General features: G+C 40.0%; 1 protein-coding gene across 1 annotated transcript in view; it reads left to right on the forward strand.

Annotated features, from left to right (window-relative positions):
* Positions 1 to 24,491, forward strand: part of si:ch211-186j3.6 (neural-cadherin) — a 437,178-nt gene that overhangs the window by 209,771 nt on the left and 202,916 nt on the right. The window contains 7 exon segments of the mRNA XM_034117220.1: positions 227 to 395; positions 2,703 to 2,873; positions 3,794 to 3,966; positions 6,572 to 6,739; positions 13,610 to 13,859; positions 21,626 to 21,753; positions 21,888 to 22,074. Of these exon segments, the coding sequence (XP_033973111.1) occupies positions 227 to 395; positions 2,703 to 2,873; positions 3,794 to 3,966; positions 6,572 to 6,739; positions 13,610 to 13,859; positions 21,626 to 21,753; positions 21,888 to 22,074 (1,246 nt within the window).

Consider the following 24,491-nt stretch of genomic DNA (forward strand, 5'->3'; position numbering starts at 1 on the left):
TATTGAGCCCTTTTGGCAAAAACCCTAACCGTAATTTCAATGGACGCTGGGATAGACTTCAAGACCCCTGATCCCTTTACTAATATCTATCTCACACAGGACAACAAACTTTCTTTCTTCATCAACAAGTTCTTTCAAAATAAATAATATTCCACCTCCCACACACTCTTGATTGCAGTTCTTATAGAATGGAGTATTGATCTATGTTCCTATGTTCTCTCCTCAGTGTCAGCAGTACCGAGAGAGCACATCGGTCCTGGAGAACCAGCCGGCCGGGACGTTTGTCCTGCAGGTCCATGCAGTGGACGCTGACGAGGGCTCCAATGGCAGGGTCACATACGGCTTCATGCACAAAGACTCCACCGTACCTGCATTCAGTATACACCCAGACACAGGTACGCACACACACAGACACACAAACACACACCTACTCACTCTCTTATGCACATACAGAAGAGTGCACATACTTTTATCTGAGCAGGGATTCTTATGCAGTTTAGCTTTGGAATACAGTCGTGAACCTTACAAGAACATTCCTGGCATCATTTTTACTTTAGGTCAACAACTTTAATATGATCAGTGGTGGAATGTAACTAAGTACATTTTTCTCAAAGTAATATTTTGACAAAATTCGTTACTTGCGTATTTTCATTGTATGCTAATTTATACTTTACTCCATCTCACAGGCACTATTGTGCTTTTGACTTAGTGATCACTCAAAGTTACTGGTCACTTTTTATATATAAAAAGATGCAGCACGCTTATGTAATATGATGTTCTACTTTACTATTTGTCAATTCTGTGTTTTATAAAATCACTAATATTGATGCCACATTGAAATACCAACTCTAAATGATTGTTCATGTGATAAAAACAGGATGATATTATTTAATAAAACTTACTTTTGATACTATAAGTATATTTGGCTATTAATACTTCTGTACTTTATGTTGCTGAAATGGCTCATTGTACAGAATGAGAAGTTTACATTTTCGTACTTTGAGTACATTTGGATGCTAATATTTTGTGAATTCAGGACTTTAATTGTAATGGAGTATTTTAAGACCATTGTATTTTTTACTGAAGTATAGGAACTGAGTATTTTTCTTTCTTTATCCAACTCTGAACTAGATGAAATATACTCAGTGGAAAACAAATAGTATGATGGCAAGTGGTTTTACGGTTTTACGGAGCCCCTAAAGGTTCATGGAAAAAGTATCTTGTGCGCACCGATAACTTTCTCGTTCGCGCGAGAAAGTTACCGGTGCGCCAAGTAGGATGTGCACACACAAGAGACAACCGTTTCATTGCAGACTGTTATGTTTATGTGGGGAAATGGCAGTGCATATATTATTTGAGATATATTTCAAACTCGGACTTCATTTTAGGGACATTTCGGCCAGGGGTGTAGAGCTATTTGTTTAAGCACCGGATTGGCAAAACAGGAGAGTCTAAACCCGTCTGCCTTGATCTATGAATTCATGTCTGTGACTCTCACAGTATCTGCTATCTGCGAGTAGAGAGCTGTGTCTTTTACGCAGCGCCTTCACTGTGTTTACCTTCATTAGAACAGCTGAATAGAGATCGAGGCTGCTACGTTTTAACCACACACACACACACACACACACACACACACACACACACACACACACACACACACACACACACACACACATACACACACACACACACACACACACACACACACACACACACACACACACACACACACACACATACACACACACACACACACACACACACACACACACACACACACACACACACACACACACACACACACACACACACACACATACACACACACACACGCCCTGGCGACCAGACATCTTCTTCATAAAACTAATAAAATGGCGTAATAATCGGGCAGTTCGATGTGTCTAACCATAAGAAAGTATCTCGTGCGCACAAGATACTTTTTTCATTACCCTTTAGGGGCTCCGTATGGTTTAGTACAGGTTTTCAGAGTAAAAGTTTGAATAATCAATTTATCACCTAAGATGTATCACTTTCAGTATCATCCCCTTTTGCAGAAAAATGCATCTTTTGTATTTTTACAATGGCCATGAGAGATACCTTTCAGTGGTTTACCTGCAGATCATAAAGCTGGATATCTAAATCATCATATACATATATTAATCCTGTAAAATTCTGTTTTTGCAGTTGGTATATATGAAATTAACCTCCTTCACCCTTTAATATTAACTGAAAATGATACAATACTGTTGGATGACTTTCAAATGTTGGTAGGAAAAACAAACCCAAGGCCAAACACTGCAGCAGAGAACCTGTGCAGGAGCAGGGTTACTTTCCCATGTTGTGTTTGAAAGTGCACATCCAGTAAAGTTCCATGGTAAAGTCAAATATTAGGATGTATTGCCAAAACCCCAAAAACAAGAATAGTAGCTGCCAAACAACATACTTTTTATTCCAGAAGCAACATAATGTTATACATGTCTAAAATCATTTATTTCTTTGGATTTGATAATTGCCTTGAAAAACTGTAATTCCCCTTCCTGTTCTGCTCATCTGCTCTACTGTCTAACAAGTTAAGCTTCAAGGCAAACATACAAAAAAAAATCATTTTGGTGTTAAATTGAAAATGCTCAGGGGATATGAGACCAAGCGGTGTTTGGTATGATTTAGCAGTCTGATCAACCTCATTATCCTTTTGTCTGCAGGAGTAATTGTGACAGCCAGGAAGTTTGATCGCGAACGCCAACGGGAATACGCGGTGACAGTGACTGCCACCGACCGGGCCGCTGACCCCTTGATTGGCATTTGTCAGCTCAACATCCTCATCCTGGACCAGAACGACAACAGTCCCAAGTTTGAGAACATCCGTTATGAGTGTAAGTAGAAATTTGCATAGATTAAGTCTGAGGAATGTAGTAAAAGAACTTAGGCCACAGAAGCTTGCAGTAGAAAACACAAGAAGTGGATGAAAAAAAACATCCACAACCAAAACTGATTCTGATATTACTGAAGATAATGTCTGAACCTAACAATAGTCATGTTTGTTTAAGGTAACTAAGTTCCATTTGGTGCAAACATTAGTCTTTAAACCCAGGAAACTAGTTAGCATCTTAGCACTTCCAGTTCCCAGGTTTTAAGGTCTGTGGTTAAAATAAGCTTAAGAGATTTTCATATGTTGTTCCACGACAACAAATATGTCAGTAAATACCCCACTGGTGAATTCCCAAAGCTTCTACGTGACATAAAAACAACGTTTGCTTACAAGTGACTTAATGAGACTGCTAAAAGTCATCACACCAAGCATTAGCTGCATTTAGCTTAGCGGTGGTGACACAACAGTTTATGTACAGTACAGTAGTTATTTTGTATTAGCTTTCTGCTTTTGGCAATTGTATGTATGCTTCAAAAATCATAAAGTGGTGTTAGTATGTGGAGATAATCCTGCTGAACATAACTTAATAAAAGTGTGTTTGCCAAAGATCTTATTTAGTAATATCCTGAAATCCAATGGAACAATCCCCTGGCCTTTTGTCGAGGGAGCCCTTGCGATGCGGACTTCCAGTATGGCCTACACAAATACATCACCACTGTATTTACTGTGTTTTGCAGTTTTTCTTTGCTGTCAAATTGATGAATATTTTTCTCAACAAGGTTGTGTTTTCTTTGTGTACAGTGTTTTTTTCTGAATGTCAAACGAAGTTTTCTTCATTTGCTTATGTTTTCTGAAGTTACTGACGAATACAGCACTCCGAGAAACACTAAGGCTTAAAGCACACCTCCTCTTCTCCTCCAATAGACTTCCTCCGTGAGGATACAATGATCGGGACTAGCTTCCTGCGGGTGGCGGCTCATGACGATGACTTCGGCACCAACGCAGCCATCACGTACTCTATGTCCAGTGAACAGCCGGAGTACCTCGGGGTCAACCCCCTGACGGGCTGGGTGTATGTCAACCAGCCCATTTCTCAGGTAAAAAAAGTACTCTGCACAAACAGATATTGCCAAACCCTTTTTGGCAAAACCCTTTTTGGAACAGCTTTCCCCTTTATAAAGGGGTTTCTTCTTTGTTGCCAGTGTTGCAGACATGGCAACTGCACGTGTAATCCTTCATCTCTTTGGGTTTTTATTTTCACAAAGATCATTGGATGCCCTTAGGGTTAATCACGCATATTAATCCACTCCAAGTAGCACAAAAGCACTTCAAGGAAAATGTTGTAATTTTGATGAAAGTCTAGCTATGACCTTCAGATTGAAACGACAACAATATGCTACTTCTTCTAGTACATAGCTGGGAAAACAAGCATTCCCAGCATTTTGTTGGGAACAGTAAAGGGGTTGGAATCCACTGGCCAGTAGCTGGAAGCCTGCATATGTGCCTGAACACGTTTAATGTCCTCACTGCCTGTTCTTTGGCGCCAGGAGAGATAACATTGGCGATATTTTCCTCATCTCACTCCCTCTAACCCCTTGCTTCACTACTAGCCAGAAAAACAATCTTGGGGGGAACATGAACAAGCAATAGAGGAAATTGCTACATATAGTGTGCAAAACAAGTCAATGATTAAACCCCAAAAAGTAACAACCCACCACGTTCATGTGCCAAAAGGAAGTTATGTCTGTAATCCACTTCACCTTGCATCGTACCCCAACACATGGCACGAGGCCAGTGCACAGAGAGAGTGATCCGCAAAAACATGTCCATGTTTGAAGATACAAAACTTTTCCACTAATGAGTACATATGCATAAAGTAATATACACAAGCAGGCACTGCCTACATATTTCTGTCAGCCTTTGCCAATGTGAGAATATCAGTTGTGATAATTGCTCAGAGTAAATATTGGATTTTGAAAAAACTCAGAGCAACACAACTTTTGAAAACAGATACCAGGTCAGAGTGTATGAAAAACTTGATGAAAATCAGTTATTTCCCTTATTAATGTGAAACTCATTTAAAAAGTCAGAATGTGTGAAGAAGCCTATATGGTAGAACTTTCTATGAGGACCACATCGATACTGCATTCAGAGAAACTTTCATAGTGAATAATAAGCCATTTGTAACTATTCATGATTACACTCATAAACCACATAATGCCTTACGATTGAAAAGCCTGTCTGGACCCATGGAGCATGTGCACTTGAGTTTTCCATAAGCCCCCACAACTTTGATACCCTAATGATTAAAATTAGGGCTATAAATGTGTTCGTACTGGGTAGTTTATTTAGTTTTAAAAAGTATGCGCTGTTTAGAGACGTTTCTTTCCCAATATAAGTCAATGGGAAATTGTATTTTTGGCCCAAATGGCGTCAGGGACTAAATTGTACGTGTAATACCCCTGCTTGGCCACTTCACAATTTTGCGTCAGTGGCCAGCGCTCTTCCTGGGGGCATGGGGTACATGCCAAGTCTCTTATTTGTAATTTCCTCGCTCCTCCTCGAACTGGAAGTTGTTCTGGTGCGCCATCCAAGGCGAGGAGCGATAACAGAGGAGCGATAACGGAACTGTGTGCCTTTTATTAGTAGTAGATCAACCAACATGTCTGCAAACACAAACTCCCTCAAAACTCTCTGCAGCGACTGACAAGTCGATCCAGATGCATCAGCTGTTGCTGTCATCACAAACGGAAGTCGCTTAACTTGACCCTCAAAGGAAAGGACATCCCATTGCTCTTAAAACACATTTCCTTGCTTCCTCTCCCTTCTCCTGGTTGAGGAAAATATGCAAGTGAGGGAAGCAGGGATGCAAGTTAAGTAACCTGGCATGCAGGGTTGGTTGTGCTCCCTTAGACTTTGCTAGAACAAGGAAACTACGGCAAGCCTATAGAGACAAACAGTGCCAAACAGGCAACACTCTGCCAACCCTCTTAAAGGGGCAGCGCAGGTTGACTGATGGGGCTTAAAATACATTATGACCCACATATCCACACCTCTACAATCTACTGTGTTAGTCCAATCAATCGTCTATGCAGTAACATATTTCAAAATGTATGTGTTCCTCACTCAAGTAAAGTTGAGTTTGTGTCTAAAGAAATACATGTAACATCGTAACATGTCATTGTATCGCATTAACGCAAAATAATCTATGCAAATGTTATTATCGATGCAATACAATTCACCCTATAATGCACAATACATGTGGTATTCATAGAAAGGATTGGAGAGAAAAGGCCATAAAGAAAAAAGTTACATTTGTGGCAATATGGTAGTTGTTTGTCTCCAACATATTCCATTTACCCACTGGGAGTACATGACTCTTGGTTAGTAAGCAGACCATTTCTTCTTCTCTGTGTGCAGGGACTTTAGCTAATTGCTCTTTTAAGGGTTAACAAACTCTGCGCCTCCACAGTGGGCCATGCCCCTCAACCAATGCAATTATCGTGGAATGTGTTTGTTTTTACACAAATACGGTCTACCGGTAGTTTGTCCATGGACAGAAGTATAGAAAGTGGATTGCTTGCTAAAAACGTTGTGATCTTGATATACTAATCAGTTTTCAAGGAAACTCCAATCACTTTCACACTAATCTTAAAAATCAAGTAATTTACTTCCTCTTCTGTTTGCATTTTTTCGCCACAGAGGACCTACATCACCAGGGAGATTGTGGCTACAGACGGGGGGAACAGGAGCAGTTCTGTGGAGTTGTCTGTCACCATCACCAACGTGAAGAACCAGCCTCCACAGTGGGACAAAGACAGCTACAGCATGGTCATACCCGAAAACACCGTCAGAGACACGCCCATCGTGGTACGTTAGGGTGGGGGTTTATATTTGGTACACATATTGATGCATTTCCAACACATATTACATATTTGTACCTTTGTGTTGCCTGTCCGTCAAATGTATAGCTTTTACCCTGGTTTAATACGAAACATATCGTATAAATCATCTCCCAAATCTTGGTTCCATCTTTTGAGCCAACTTCCTTGCAACTCATTATCACAAGTTTTTATTTAATTTTTCAAACATATGGTCTTGTGGTCTTCTTGGGTGAGATCAATCTGAGTGATGAAAGTAAAAAGGTATCCAGGAGGCGTGTGGCGCAGTGGGTTGTGCGTAGGTGTTCAGATCAGGGGGTCACAGGTTCAAACCCCACTGCAGTCAGCATGTCGTTGTGTCCCTGGGCAAGACACTTCACCCCAAATTGCTCCTGAGGGGATTGCCCACAGTATTGAGTATGTAAGTCGCTTTGGATAAAAGCGTCTAACAAGTATCATGTAATGTATAAAAAGGGGCAATTCAAAATGCTTTACATGAGATAGAAAATGCAGTAGAGTTATGTTAAACACAATAAAGAAATATGATTTAATCAAGTGGAATGAACCTAAACCGATATACTTTAACAATCAGACAATAAAACAGAAATATAATTACAGCTGGCTCCTGAACAGCAATGTGTTTTGCCAAATTCAAAAAAGATAAATCATAGTTGATAAATTATGAATCAAAATAAACAGCAAGCATCCATACTCATGCAGTATATTCACAGTAGATACAAATAGACACATACATAAGCACAAGAAGAAACAAGTATCCTCCTTACACATCTGATGCACTCCACTACTGAAGTACACACTCTGCAGCCAGCCTTCTGAGAAAAGTACTTTCATGTACTCACAACTGTAAGCGTGCAATTATGCACACACATTTTTGTACTTTTGATTTTAAATATGAAACGGTAGGTTTCCAGTGACAATGAAAGTTGGCAAACTTTATAATCCCTTAACATCAACAAGCGCTCCGGTCCGGCACCTTTTTTCCGTTGTCTTTTGAGCTTCTTGTAGCATTTTGTATTTGCAGCGTTTCGTTAATGCAGCGCTGCACGTTACTTCAAGTTTGGGAATGTTTTCTAAAAGCTGCGCATGTGTTGTTTTATCGTTCTTGAAACTGCAGCGTGTTTATCCAAAGGGAAGTGTTATGGGACGTTGTAGTGTGTTCGCACCTGCCATCCTACAAACTGATACTTAAGTACAATACTTGAGTAAATGTACTTGGTTACATTCCACTACTGGTCAATGCTGATCAACAAAAGAGTGTTACTTAGAGACATTATTGGGTGGAATTTCAAAAGAGCTAATTGTTAAACAACCCCTGCTACAGAAAAAACAGATCACCTCAAGTCACCCCTTATTTCTTTTAATAGTTTTCTTTGTTTTTATATTTTATCCCACATTATTAGCACAATGTACCCTGTTCAGTGCATTTGATTATTCATAGCGATAGACATTATTTTCTCACAATCTCTTGAAAAGCAATTAAGCCCTTTCAAGTTGCCATTGAATATTTGTATCCAAGAGATGGAAATGAAAAGACAGAGGAGAGCAGTATCCATCTGAAAATGTTAATGTGTCTGTGAGCTGTGCTGCTAAGATGCGAGAGAGTTTGTGGTCCCTGCAGTTCAGCGTATTAATGGAGATGGTATTGTTGATTTGGCTCACATGCACTGATGTAACCTCTCTCAGCGGGTTGTATCAGCTCTACCTTGGAAAAATTGGGTTTTTATGGCCCTAAATCAGCACATACAGTCATCAGGCATGTTTGCCAATTCTGCCTCCCTGATAGGGAGTCTCATTATTGTAACTGCTGTGCTTTGCAGGTTGAATACGTACAGCTGGGTCGCCCATAGGCAAGCAGCAAGCACGTCGGAGATGGCGTTTTAGATTTTAATTGGGGTGCATTTGGCATCAGCTGTGAATGGCCTTTGCTTAATTTGGGAATGGAAAATGGAGAATAAAGTATATTTCCCTTTGATCCCTCAGGATTTCAGCGGACTGTTGTCTAGTCAGTCTAAAACTGTTTGAATCTTACTGCCTTAATATTTTAGCGTTCATTATCATGGGCTAAAAAAGGCTTTTTTCTCCATTGGGCAGATCATTTTCCACTCTTTAAAATGCGCACTTCCCTCGAAGCTCAGCAGCAGCTGTCCTCTTAGCACTAGAACCCGTGGCGGCTTTTTTATTCTCACTTTGTTTCAATAAAATATTCAAGATTCCCAGGATGTGATTTTTCCCAAAAGGTCTAGTATGTAGCACCCCATTTTACTCCAAAGTTGCCAAGACTTATACAAATGCCATTTATACATATAGGCACTAGCAGGTAAATGTGACCCCTATAGAGAAGGCATATTCTCACCATCAATTATGCTCCTAAATGTTTAATGTCGCAATAACTTAGTCAACTGCTGTCTTTATAAATCTGGGTCATAAGCTAACCTTTAGTATGGCAAGTTTAAGAGATTGATGTACAAGCTACATTTCCCAGGAATTGGTTTTGCTTGTTGTGTCCAGATGGCAATCCTAGATTTGCAAAACCCTCAGGAGATGGTAGAGGTTATGCATGGACTTGTAATCACAAATCAAGGGTTACAATCAAGAAACGACCCCTCCTGCACCCTGAATAAAAAAAGCTAAGGACTGCTAAGGGACTCCACAGCATACACAGACAAAAGCACCATGTCACTGACATCAAATCCTCCGTTTCTCTTCTAAAGGGAAAACAGACACACAACCTTGAGTTTAGCTGATGGAATATTGGCAGAGGGTAAGGCTGGAGAGGAATGTATCCTGAGGGAAAACACACTGTTTGGTTATGTTAATATGCTACAGTGTACACTGTGCATTAGTGTAAGTCAGGTGGCTATCATCAGTAATACGACATATCTCCTAATGCTTTGGCAATATTGTATTTGTGAGACTCACGGAAAGAAAGATGCTATCGTACAATGAAAGAAGTGTGCGTTATTATATGAGGGGCCGTACAGGCCGTAATTCATACTAGTCCTCTCACGCACAAACATTCTCCTTTTACATACATATATTTTCACTCTCACACTCATACATTCTCCTTTTCCATACATATATTTTCACTCTCACACACGTATATATTTACACTCACACATTCATACATGTTGCTCTCATATTATCATATTTCAATGCACACATACATTGTCACTCACATATTTATACATGTTTCACTCACACATTTATACATTTTGCTCTCATGCACATTCATTCAATGTTTACATTTGATATTAAAAATAATATATGCATGTCTGAAGACAATATATGTATGCAAGAGAAGAATGTATGTATGTGGGAGAAACTCGAGGAAGTGATTTCAAAACAAAAGCACTCGTTTGCTTGGAACGGTGATAATATTATAAACAAGGTGAATTTAGCGATCACAACGAAAACTGCCAGGACACATATTGAGCCCAGTAAAGGACAGTTATTAAGCGCTGTAAATATAATAAGTCTATGTCTAAAATGGACAACATTGTTAGGAGATGTAAACTATACAGCGATTCTGCACTGCGGTCACTCAGCCGTCTCTCCACTTTGTTTTTTCAAATCAACAGCTCTTCATTTTTTTCCTGCTATATTTGACGAGTGATACAAATATTTTTTACCGCAAGTTCTTAATAAAACTGACACTGTTGGACTCGGTACTAGTTTGACTGCTACTAACAATACATTGAAGTACTTTTACTGTGTATTTTTTGAGAAATACTCCGTCAAAGTCCCCTCCTGAGAACAAAATCAAGCCACTTCTGCTAAGTTTGTTGAGGGAATTCTTTTTTGTTGCCATTAGTTCTTCGTGAGATTGACCTGTTGGACTCATTACTAGTGAAACTACCCCCAAATGTGGGTCTGCCTCACACAGGGTGACTGGCTGTCTACATGATGTGGCCTGCCGACATGGCCACTGTCATACAGATCATACATCAGAGCCCTCGATTGGTCTCTGTGTGTCATTCAAGCTCAGGATAACTACAGCTCAGGTGAGGTTAAGGACTCTCTGAGTGTTTAGATAGTTAACTGTGTCTAAGTTCTCAGGGGGTCTGTGACGAAGGTAACTTCGTCACTGTGGACTGACGGCTTCGGGCCTTGTAATATTGCACATGTGGGTTTGCACTTTATGAAACAACTTCCCTTTGCAGAGATAAAGTCACTCAGCACTTTAGTGAACAGTTTGCACTTTATTAGCGTGATTGCACAGTACAGTTTGGCATTGCATATTTGCCCATTTTACATAATTTATACTAATTATTGAGGTAGTATTTATTAAATGATTAAACCGTATTAATTGGAATGTCGTCTGGCAGGTGCCTGTCGGGTACTCGGCTCCGCCTGAAAAGATAGGGGAGTTAGCGAGAGCACCGAAAGTGTTTATGCTGGTGTAAGAATGACAGCGGTTGAGAATAATCAGGGTGCAAATAATATGTTGAGGGTGTATAAATGATGACGTTAAGTTGCATTAATTGTACAAGTTACCACTGTGTTAAGTTGACATATCACTCACCCATGCTGTCTCGTCCGGTGTCCGCAACAGTGTGTTCGGCCAGAAAGGTCCTCGGGGGGAACAAACACTGACAAACGGTTTGGACCACCATTTATGTAAACACATATTTCCATTTGAGGGGGTAGTGATTACTAAAATATGCATGAATAACAAATAAAAAATGTTTAACTAGGTGAAAAAAGGTAATATACACTTTTAAAACTTGTTGAGAGCTAAAACTAGTCTTTGCTGCTGCCTCAAAGAGGAGCAGGGGGGAGAGGAGGGAGAGGAGGGAGACAGGAAAGACTGGTTCAGGAGCCCAGACACACTCACAACTATAAATGAACCAAAAATAAATAAATAAACAAGTTTCAGTGTTTTTTTATATTGGATATGGCCATGATTTTATGATTATTGAAATGTATACAGTTCTGTTTCATATAGGTGTTCCCATAGATCTAGTCTCTTTATTTTCCCCTCAAAATGCACCAGATTGATGCATTTAACTCCAAAATAAAATAAAAAATCTTACCGGGGGAGCATGCCCCCGGATCCCCCTAGAGGATTTGAGGTCCACTCCCTCTTAAAATCACATGGATTCGTTCCTAAATACATTTACAATTTTTTTTAAATAGTAACCCATGTCCATATGATTATTTGTGGGTAGTAGATTTAAACTATAGGGCTATCACTACGGGCAGCAACGCTGTAAATATTGACAAATAAATCCAGCAAAATGGCACAAAAAAAGACTGGTAGTGGCCTGGCTGAGTGTATAATTTCCGGCCTGACTTATTGTCTCGGTCCGGCCCTGGCTGTACCTGTTCGCTCTGCCATCGGGTAAAGGGTCTGCTAACAAGCGACCAACCGAAAGGTCAACCGAAAGGTTAATGTTGTTGCACTTCACAAAGGCACATCACGTCACCTCGCCACGCACCCCCCCCCCCCCCCCCCCCCCCCGCAACCACCACCCCCCCCCCAAGTATATTTCAGATCTGTGGGAAACACTGTAATGATCATATATACAGTGGTGTATTATTATGATTATTTGTAATCATAATAATCATAATGATAATAATTTTTTATTTAATATTAACCCTTTCATGCATAGAGGTCACTACAGTGGACAGCTATTCAAAAGGTGTTTTCTTGCATTGGTTTTTGCATAGTTGCACCATCAGCCACTACATAGGACCCTATTGCATCATCCCATACACTGCTACTCAGTGGAAAGTCAGTGTAAGTGCATGATACATGTCTCTAAACCAAGATGGACGACAGAAAGCCACATGGACCAAGTCACCCATCCATATCTTGCCAATCCTTTCATGGAAAGCGCTCCCTGCAGGTATAAAAAATGTGGTGACATCAAGTAACAACTAAGGAATCATATAATTCATAAATTATCAAAGTATTGATTTTATGTTTGCAGGAAATCATGATTAACCACCTGTCCACTCCAGTGGACGTCATCACTGGCTATATTTCAACTACAATTCATACTGGTACTGTTGCTGCTGTACCCAGGGCCGTCCCTCCCTACAGGCAGATCACGCAGACTGTGTGGGGCCACACCTTGCAGAGGGGGGCCTCATCTGAGGCGCACCTATGCGCTTATGTGGCGCAATTAGGGTGGCGCGGCACGGTTTCGCCGCTGCGAGGCTCCACTAGCACTCATCAAATAACTGTGCGTGGGGCCTCAAATTGGCCCCTGGCCCTGGTTATTCTTGAAAATATTTCATCTGCAATATCTTTTTACGCCGTAAATCAATATACTTATGTTATTATAATGTAATTTTAAGTTTGCACATCTTTATTTATCATTTTTTCCAAATTTACATATTTTCAGTTCAAACCCTGAACACATACTGTCCCCTGAGTGAACATATACAAATCTATTTAAAAAAAAAATAGATTAAAAAAAAATAAAGTTCAAATCTTGTTTTTCATGCCCCAAGAGCAATAAAAACACTTGGTAAAAAAATCCTGACTGAGGTTTTCATAATTCATGCATGAAAGGGATTAATATTTTTTATATAATACATTTGTATTATAGACTTGTTGTTTTACAAATACTGTAATGCATTTAGTTAAACTCATTGTTGTAGCTTAGCTTGCTATATTTCCCTGGGATCAGCTTTAATGTAGTGAAGTGTCTTTTAATATAAAGTAGATGGTAGCCGAACTCACTATAATTTCCAAGTAGCTTGCCAAACAATGCTGCCAGTACTGACTCTAGACCATTTCTGGAAGTCCAGGTGTTATTTCATCCTAAATGAGTGAGACACCTTATCATATTGGAAATGTACCTTTAATCCTCTTCTTTGTATCCAACAGACCATCAAAGCCACCTCCCCTCTTGGGGATCCGAGGGTGACGTATAACTTGGAGGACGGCATGGTCCCAGAGACCAACATGCCAGTTCGCTTCTACCTGACCCCCAACAGAGAGGACGGTTCGGCCTCCATCCTGGTTGCAGAGCCCCTGGACTATGAGACCACCAGACACTTCATGCTGCGAGTCCGGGCCCAGAACGTGGCTGCTGTTCCGCTGGCGGCCTTCACCACGGTCTATATCAATGTCACAGGTGAGACTTTTTACATTGTAATTGCTCTATTAGATTATTTCAATTATGTATTATTATCCCATCTTCCATTGAAATATCTCCTAACATCGTTGTGTTCCTGTGTAAGAGTTTTGCATTTTGTGGGTTCAAGTTTTCACACATGATATGTTTTTAAAATAAATGCTTTTCCATTCAAACATAAAATATAGCACCATTGCTTAATAAGCACTTGCCATTGAGACATGTAGAATGAAATCTGAGATTAAAAGGTTCACTGAGGCAAAATACTGCTGTAATCAAAAACAAGTAGATGATATCCTCTCGTAAATGTTGAGTTTAGGTAAAAAAGAAGACAGTGTTATGAAGAAACACAAACATCATACAAAGACACCCAGTTATTGTGGACATAGGGTTAAATGATAGAGAAAGATAACCTTTGTTAGGGTATATGTTCTTGTGAAAGACAAAACGTGGTTGATTGGATATATCCAATTGCACACTGCAGCAACCAACTAGCGCTACTGTATGACTATAACAGGAAAGAAGGACAAACTTGGGTGTTTGATGATTTTTTGTTGTTGATGGTTGAGCTATAATCTAACGCTGATTCTCCTGTCATTAACTGTATGTAACTGTGATTTCGAACCAGCATTTCTCCCCTTTACATTACACCTATGATTGTCGTTGTGCTTTGTGTTATTATTCAGTGTCACTGTTTTAGCTCTATTTCAACTGCTGCGGTTCTACAACTGAGGCCATGGAGAGCGATCTGAAGGGTCAACAGCATCATGGCACTCTCTCACTTGCAATCTAATTTTCCATTGGAGTCATTCAAATCTTTGATTCCAGAGCCACATAAATCCAAATTATCTGCAGAGGTCACCATCTGTTAGAAGTGAGCTGAGTCCAAGATTGAAACATATATGTTTAATCCCACTGCCCCCACTCCTCTGCACAAGAGGGAAATCCAAGTCTAGTCGCTCTTTCCAACTCTTTATCTCTCATCTTTGGCTAAACACGAATGCTTTCACCATGGCTCTATCATGTCTGTCGTTATATTATGGTACTTCTAAGTATGATTACTTTAGTTTTGTGTTACTCTATTTGACTTAAAGGGGACCTATCATGCAAAATGCACTTTCTTATGTCTTTTATACATAAATATGTGTCCCCGGTGTGTCAGGGAACTCACAAAATGTCAGAAAATAAAACCCTCTCTCTTTTCCTCCGTACCCACATCTCTAAAAACGGGGGTACAACGGAGCTGATCCGATATGAAGTAATATCGGAAATGTGGACCCACGGCCCTATCAGAAAGTTGCTATCAGAAACAATGCCCGACTGTTTTGGACGTAATATGGACTGTGTTTACATTAGCATCGCTAACACTCAGAGCCAGAGGTGGGACCAAGTCATTGTTTTGCAAGTCCGAGTCAAGTCTCAAGTCTTTGCGCTCAAGTCCGAGTCAAGTCTCAAGTCAGGATGGGAAAGTTCAAGTCAAGTCCAAGTCCTAAACTTTGACAAAACGAGTCTTAAACAAGTCCTTATGTGCTTTTCAACAAATGTAATGACATCGATCAACAGAATAATACTTAATAATCAAACTGCTCTTTATTAGTCACATTAATAATTTAATAATCCATTTTCTCTCTGCTGGTAAAGTAACGTGTTTTCTTCTATTGTAAGAGGGATCAGTAAGGTAAGGCTACCGTGACGGTTTGATTCAGAAGGAGTTTAATTGATAAGATCCCTGATGTTGAGGTGACCAGAATGTTTATTTCCACTGTGTACAGCATGTTATAAGGGACCTCACAATCTATCTTTATGCAAGGGAGGCGTCTCTATGGGGAAAAGAACACCTGAATCTAGATCCCTCTGCAGGTGGTACTTTAACTATATTTTGATGCTAATACTTTTGTACTTTTACTTGTAACATTTTGAATGCAGGATCTTTTATTGTAACCGAGTATTCCTACACTCTGGTACTGTTACTCAAGTACAAGATCTGAACTTCTCCCACCTCTGGCAATAAATCCTGAGTGGTTGCTCTGAAGGTTATTTTCATTTTACAAATCCTGCACTCAGCTTTGCTTTCTCCAATATCATTGAAATGCAGCCAGAAGCTGCTCCTTTTTTCGGTTTTCGCAAATTTCTTGACTTCTTCCGACGCGCTTGCATTTAAATCTGGCTCCCCGTCTCCCCGTCGCTCTGTGTAGCTGGCCTGTACCACTACACCTGCTGTCTTTGGAGCGTCTGCCCCCCACCTTTCTTTCACATAATGGTATGATCCTAGTGTGTCCTCGCATATGATTGGCCGCATGGTGGCTCAGCAAAATAAAGTCCCGCCCCTGCCTGCAAGGATTCTCAGCAAGAGTTGCAGCGGCTGAAGATTCTGCTCTCCCCGACGGGAGTCTGCTCTTCAAGCGGCATCTCGCGATCGGCGTGTTGGAGACCCCTGAATTAAATGATCAAGTCACCTCAAGTCAGAGGGCTCAAGTCCAAGTCAAGTCCCGAGTCATTGGTGTTCAAGTCCAAGTCGAGTCGCAAGTGTTTTGTGATTTTGTCAAGTCGAGTCCAAAGTCATCAAATTGGTAACTCGAGTCTGACTCGAGTCCAAGTCATGTGACTCGAGTCCACACCTCTGCTCAGAGCTAACCTGTACTGGAGAGAGCATGTGTATAAAAGCAGGAAATATAAAAATGAACTCACCTTGTGGTAAACCTGCAAGAGAAAAAGCATTTGAGCTCCATACTGTTTCAGAAATAATCCTTGATGTGTTTTGGAACATGATATGGCGTTTAATCACGGCAGCATTTAGCTGTATCTGCGGTAGAATCCTGAGCAGGCATTAGCTCCCCCTCCTCTTCTCTTTTTTTTTCAAGCTAAGGACCCAGAATCAGCGTTTCTCTAACAGGGCTGGAATAGAGGGATATGAGGGATTTCTAAAATGCATGATCTGTTTGGTATTTTGAGCAAAATACATCATAGACATGTTTTTTATATATCTTATATATATTTGAGACCCATAAGATATGCCTAAAAATAGCATGATAGGAGACCTTTAATACTCAGCCCATGGTAACTATATGCCTAAATTGCCGTCATCAGTGCTAAATATGGTGGTATTTGCTATTACCTGACCTTGCTCCTCAAAATAACTCTGCCTACCCTACATGCCCCAGACTCCCATGCATTTAATCCTCTTGCAACTTGTACGCATTCACTCACGTACGCACGCACACACACACACACACACACACACACACACACACACACACACACACACACACACACACACACACACACACACACACACACACACACACACACACACACACACACACACACACACACACACACACACACACACACACGCAGGCATACCCTATTCCGTTAATTCGGTCTTAATCCAGTGAGAAATAATGAATTCACACAGACCCTCTCCCTTCTCTTGCCTCTCTGTCTCTCGTCTAACTTCCCTTCTCCTCTTTTCATTTGCTCCTCCTCTCGCTTATCTGTCTTAATAAGAAAGCTCTCTGACTCCTCCAGAGGCATTGCAGAGGAAGGGAGGGAGGTCTGTAATGGATTTAAGTTCCCATTTTAATTCATAGATTAAGACATTTGCTCAGAAGAAATGGAAGGGAGAAATGGCACATGGAGCAGCATTAGAGCTAATGTATTGCTCTATTCATTTATATTAAGTGTTTGGAATGTGGTTCTGCTTTTCAGGCAACTTTAAAGTTCACATTTTGTCGTCTCGATGGTAATTGGAACGATCAGTTTTATCCCTCCGAATCATGTAACAACCTCGCTTCTCTCCAATTGTTGTTCAGGGAAAAAGAAAAAGCACATTTTGTGTCATTATTAATTGCCCAATGTCTGTTTTACCCTTTTTCCGATTAAATGAGTTCTGTCTTAGTTCTGTGCTAGGGCTACTTTGGTTCACAGTTCGTTCAACTTGTATTGTCATTACACAGTACAAGTACTATGTAATGAAATGGTTTCTCTGCATTTGACCCTAGTGTTAGGAGCGGTTGTAAATCACTTAAAAAACAGTTTGCTTTTCCGCTGACCAGAGCCTGAGAGGAGCGACCTGTTTAAAACTTTAAACATCCATGACTTAAACATTTTATCCAGGATAAAAGCCACATAGCTGCACCTGCAAGGTGAATACAGCTGGTAAAAGAAAAAGTGTTTGAATGCGTTCATTAACAGTTTTATGATATCACTGCCCCGTTAAGACACGAGTGGATCTGACTTTAATTACATTTGACTCGAGTGTTTCGTCAACTTAAAGTGTTGCTTAAAATAATACTTCTGCATACAGTATGTGACACTGTAACGCAGCGTCCACACGGGGGCGTGTGTTGAAGCTTGCCGGCGGGAGTGTCGGAAGCTCGATCAACAACCAATCACATGAATCTCCCGCCCCGGACACACAAGCACGCGGTTTGATTAGCTAGAGCTTGTACTGGCATATGATTTGATTGGCTGACGCTTCCACCGAAGCTTCAAAAGTTGAACATTGCTCAACTTTTGAAGCGAGCAAAGCGAAGCAACGCGAGCAAAGCGAAGCAACGCGAGCAAAGCGAAGCAACGCTCCCACAAGCGTGACGTCACCCCATTCAAAGTGAATGGGCAGAAGCGTTGAAGCTTCAACGCACGCCGCCGTGTGGACGGGCCGTAAGTGTTACACGGCCAGATACGGCTCAAGAAGCTGACTCAGATAAGGAAATATATGATACATTATGATGTGATATGATATGAATGATAATGGGACACATCGACGTCTGCACTCACAGTGCCGCGGACTGAACGTTATGTTACTTTGATCCGGTTACTTATGTTGTGGCAGATATTTAAAGGGGACCTATCATGCAAAATGCACTTTTGTACGTCTTTTATACATGAATATGTGTCCCCGGTGTTCCAGGGAACTCACCAAGTGTCAGAAAACACAACCCTCTCTATTTTCCTCCATACCCAAATCTCTAAAAAAGGGGCTGCAACGGATCTGATAAAAACTGATCCAGATTTGAACACTGTCCTGACGTCAGGACAGTGGCGCTATGGCTATTGGGCCAACTCCACCAATCAGAAGGAGACAGCCACGGCCATTGCCGTTCGAAAGCGCTGGAGACGCTGTAGTACATATGCCAGGCCTGTAGATGGTGCTGTTCTCACAGAATCAGCCCTTGCAAAAACAGAGCTAAAAAATGTCAAATTGAGCAAAATGAGACATGGCTAAAATGCATGATCTGTTTGGTATTTTGAAAAAAAAAAAGTATAAATATGCCTTATATAGGTATGGTCCTATACTATATTATTCAAATATAGCATGATAGGTCCACTTTAAGTAAGCTTTCTTAACGCTAATGTTATAATAGTCAGATTGCTCTGAAGATGGGAGGTGATATTCTATTAATTTTCACGTTCACACAGTCGGTGTTTAAACTGTATTTCCTTTCTCCTGTAATATGACTTGATCGCTTTAAACTCTGCACACTGAGCTCTGATTGGTCAGCAGGCGGTGCTTTCACTGACTTGATCTCTTAGCCTGCAACCTAACCTGCTCCGGACCAGGTTAGCCGCTCAGCATAAGTTACCATGGAGATCTAGCCCGCTAAGAAGTGAACCAGCGCCGTAGGACCGGAAACCCAGAGTTTTCCCTGAAGTTAGCTCGCTAAGCGAAAATCCGGCCTCGTCGTACAGGCCTCTGGAGTGGTACATTGGTGTTTTATACTATTTCATAATGGCAGAAGCCACTTTAAATTCACTGTCTGACAGTCTCACCAGTAACGTCCCATGATGCATTTCCCCATAAATGTATGGGTTTTTCAGTTTGTATTGACAATGTATGGCAACATAGCACTGTAAATAAAGGATTGAAAAAGTCAATAAACAATATTTTTTGTATTACAGGGATAATGTAAGACTAGCCATTGAATACATTCTGTATAATCAATAACAATCAGCAAACAAACTCAAAGGAATTTGTGTTATTGTATTGTAGAATGCGATAACAAATGATATGAAGTTCCCTTTGAACCTAGCATATATGTGGGATATAAATGATTCACCATAAATGCAGTTAGTACAGTAGGTTCTTTTTGCTACCACAATGATAACAAACAGGTTGTCATTAATAGTAACGTAAATAATAAATGTTGTGTTACTTTTATGCCTGGCTAATCTTATATACGTGTGAGTGATCATGTTCTACCCACTTTGACATCTCGGTTCTGGAAACAGGGTATCCCAACAGGGCTTGGAAAATCAAAAGTCAATAGGTCAGTTTTCAGAGATACTTTTTAATAAGTGGATTTACAAAACTTAGCCACCATGGTGCTAATACTGATCGTTTTTTTTATTTTGTATTATACTTCCCACAATAGGCAGGTCTTAACAGATTGGATATTGATTTCACTCTATCAACGGCTCCAGGCTTAGAATCTCCAAATCAAACACAGTCCTGGATGCTGATTGGCAATATCATAGAGAACCCTAAAGCTGCCACTATTCACCAACAATAAGAACCTTTATATTTTATACCTTTATTTTTTTTTAAATGTATTTACTGTCTACGTAGTCAACTTTAAGAAGGCTTAAGAAAAGGAAATTAAAATGATTTCAAAGGAAATGTAATCAGAAGATAATTGACTAAGTAAGACTAGAAACATCTCTGCATGATGTGGAGGTGTCAAGTACCGATGAAACAAAGATTGATCCAGTAAATTATGTTTGAGATCAAAAGAGTCTGAAAAATGTTTAGAAACCAAAACACTGCTCAGCGGTTTGCAATACTCGAGTTGTTAATTCACAACTCCGGAAAAGTATTACAAATGTTACCTTTTTGTTTACAATCTAAGTGAGCTAAAGAAGAAAATATATTCAAACAATAGTTATAAAGGGCAACACGTGAATAAAACAAACTAAAATCCAATAAAAAGACAATGTAACGTAAGGTCATATAAATAAATAATATTAGGAAATGTGTTTTTCTCTGCAGTTCTAAATTAATATTCACATGAAGGATGTTTTTTTGGTATGGAAGCTAAAACCATAGAAGTACAATTTCCTTTTGATTTAAGCAGGAACTTCTAAAAGTGTTCAGTCAGAATCTCTGAAGAGTCTTGTTACATAATACAGGGTCAAAAGATCATAAATGTGGGAGAGATCCCAAGCTTGATGGGCTTTAAATGTCATTAACAGGAAAGTCAATTGAATTTGCAATGGAAAGTGCTAAATTGCAATGGAAGTCAATGGAGTACAGCGAGAGAAAAAGGCTCTTTGCAATTGATTTTACCCAGAAACTGGTCCAAATGCCCACGTGCATTGTGCGGCAAGTGAGTGTTGTATTCACAAAGGCAATAACAGTCGGAAAAAGACACTTATTGAACTGAAATTACCCTTAAAAGATATGCACAAGCTGTCAAATGTGGCTAAACAGAGTACATATAATGCAGGGAACTAGAAAAGAATACATGTCATTGATTGTGCTCATGTGATACTTGGGATCTTTGAGATATAACATGTCAATTAAGTCCCTACTGAGCATATTATTTCTAACAACTTATCTATTTACTTACCTAAACCATTGGTTGCTAGGATGCTGCTTGGTTGGAGGTTACCACCTGGTGCTTCAGGCAACCTACCGGAAAAACCCTATGAATCATTTATGATGTTTCCATCAAATTCAAAAGACATACAACACAACTCATTGATTGGTATAGTGTTTGTTGTGTTCATAAACGCACTCTTTCTTTCTATCCTCTTTGCTTCTCTAGATGTAAATGACAACGTCCCATTTTTCACTTCCTCCATCTACGAGGCTTCGGTCACTGAAGGGGCGGAATCAGGAACCTTGGTTTTCCAGGTCTCAGCCGCTGACCTCGACTTGGGTCTCAATGGCAAGGTAAAAACACAAAAACACTCACACATACTCATACTGTCTTTAGAGTTGTAATGTTGCTTTTTCATTCAGTAACAGGTCAGTGCCTGTTAGTATATTTAATTGTGTCTTCCTCATTCCTCCCACCCTTCCCACAGATCTCCTACTCCCTGCTGGAGGACCGCAGTGGAGACCACCAGTACTTCCGTATTGACCCCGAGCTGGGATTCATCTACTCTCAGACTGTGTTTGACCGCGAGACCAAAAGCTCCTACCTGTTGGAGGTTCAGTCTGTGGATGGCTGGGAGTCAGCTCGGCCTGGCAAACATGGACAACCCAACTCTGGTAAGTTAGGCTCACACTGCACTGAAGATTGTAAATTGATGGTTTGGTTGTGTTTTCTCTGGTGTTCTTGCAGTTCGTCCAGTTAGAGTTAGGAACAGCAATTGTAAGGTATCAAGGTAAAGCCATTACTGTCCTATGGCAATGTAGTTATCGATTAGAAACAGTACACAGAAGGGAACATGTGGATTTAACTTAGTGAAAACAAAGGAAACATGCAATATTTCCATGACTCTCAATAGGTTTTTACCTGTACCACAAAAAGATGTGACCATGTCTTACTAAAAGAAAAGCCACTTCTATAGTACACAACGTCTGCGGACACTTAAACATCAAACCCATGTTTGATGTGTTGAATATCTTAAAAAGCTGCCCAGGATTTTCACCTGATCCTGGCCTGATAGACCTGGCTTTCAACTGGCATTCTGCTTCCTTCCCAATGTGTTAGATGATGTTGAATCAAGGTCTTTTTCACACCAAAAATGAAATAGAACTTGTTGTGTCCATGGAAAGGACCTTCGACAAACTCTTGCTACAATTTTTTTTTCTTGAATATCATTGTATTATTGTAGCACCATTTTCATCCTACACCAAACAATTGCCACTGTGATCTAAGGCATGTAGTGTTCTTCTGACCTAATAAAACCAACCAGATTATTCTAATTAGTGAAGAATGATTCCATCAATCTAGACTAGACATTTGAAGTGCTACAGAGCAGAGTCAAAAGGTCTGTGTCCGATCCCAAAAAGACCAAAACTCAAGTTAATGTAAATATATAAGATCAAAGCGTGGTATCTTCCCTTAAGTTATAAAAATAACCTTCTCCTCTGTGATTGTTCATGATGCATGTAATCCATCTTTAATGCCAAGTAAGATGCTAAAATACATTCAGGTTATTATTGTCATTTTTGAAGTTTTTCTGTATTACTTTATTGTGTTCTCATTTTCTTCGATTGAAATGATCTACCATGCTGTACCTAAACAATTTCCACCAACAGAGGCAATAATGAAGTATTGATCTCTGTTGCTGATTGGAACAGCATGGCTATTATTTCATCTTCAAAGTCTACTTGTTGCCATGGTGATGGATGACAAATAGAACTCTATTAAAGTTAGATTTGCAGTTATGTTGCATCTAGCATAATAACATAACATTGACTGATTGTTTTCTGGCATCATAATTACGATTGCTCGATGCCAAGGTGTAAGCTGTGTTCTTTTGCGTACATCTGTTCTTCCAGCGTCATACCTCTTAGGTTTTTCACCTCTTTTTTTTTTCTTTTTCGAAACATACACACACACAGTCACAGAACACAGAGAAGGTTGGTTCAAAATGCAACAGACAGCTTCTCTTAACAGAAACTATCTTTATTTAAGGCTTGGTCCAGGCAAGGCAAGGGAAAACAGAACAGAATTTCTGCTGACCACAAACAAGAATCCAACAAAAAAACTGGATTTAAATACAAGCAGAACTAACAAGGAGATGACTTGCCAGTGTACAGAAGATCAGGTGGTTGCAGGGCCAATGTGAACTAAAAATGCCTGGACAAACAATACAAATAGGCGGGAAAACACACAGAGACAGGAAATAAAAAGACACAGGGGGAGAACACTTTTCAAATGAATCCAGAAAACTAGGATCATGACACATAATGAGCACTGTCTGATCAAGGCCATGTTTTCTTGGATTGAATGGCTAAAACACGTAATGTTAAACAGACCATAATAACAGGTGGGGTCCTAGGGTTCAGGTGGAGCCAAAAATACTTTAGGACTATAGGGAGTCAATCAGGGTCTGATTTGCACCTGTCTGAGAATTTGGTATGGCATCAAACAACATCAGAAATGACACGAGGTCATTTTTAAGAGCTACATGGGAATATGTGGACTAACATTCATCAATAAGCTAACCTAGGTTAGCCACCAAGTAGCTAATACTGATCAATAACAAGGTTTTTCTAAACGTAATTGGACATAGATTTAACCAAAAATACTGAAGCTGCTCAGTATTTTAGAGGAAGAACAGTCATTTATTCCCTATCACCGATAAGATAAGATAAGATAAGATGTATTTATTAATCCCAATTTGGGAAATGTTTACGTTGCAGCATAAAAGACAAGGCATTGCACATAAGAGCACACCTGGGTGTTCTTGGATTGAATAGGCAATACAAAAATAACGTTTTGGCATCACGCATGGTGATCTTAGGTTTGGGTGCCACAAGGAAATTGAAGTCAGGAGGCTCCTCACAAACATTGTACTTAATATTTATGGTACATAATAATAGTTTTATGGGCATATTGGAACTCTAGTTAGCTATAGTCAAATCCATGGCTAGTGTGGCCTACTGCCTCCACCCGACTGCCATTGCTCCTAAATTGGGAAAAAACTGGTGTGAAAGTACTTTGACAGTTAAAC

Source organism: Trematomus bernacchii, unplaced genomic scaffold (assembly GCF_902827165.1).
Source record: "Trematomus bernacchii unplaced genomic scaffold, fTreBer1.1, whole genome shotgun sequence".
NCBI classification, from domain to species: domain Eukaryota; kingdom Metazoa; phylum Chordata; class Actinopteri; order Perciformes; family Nototheniidae; genus Trematomus; species Trematomus bernacchii.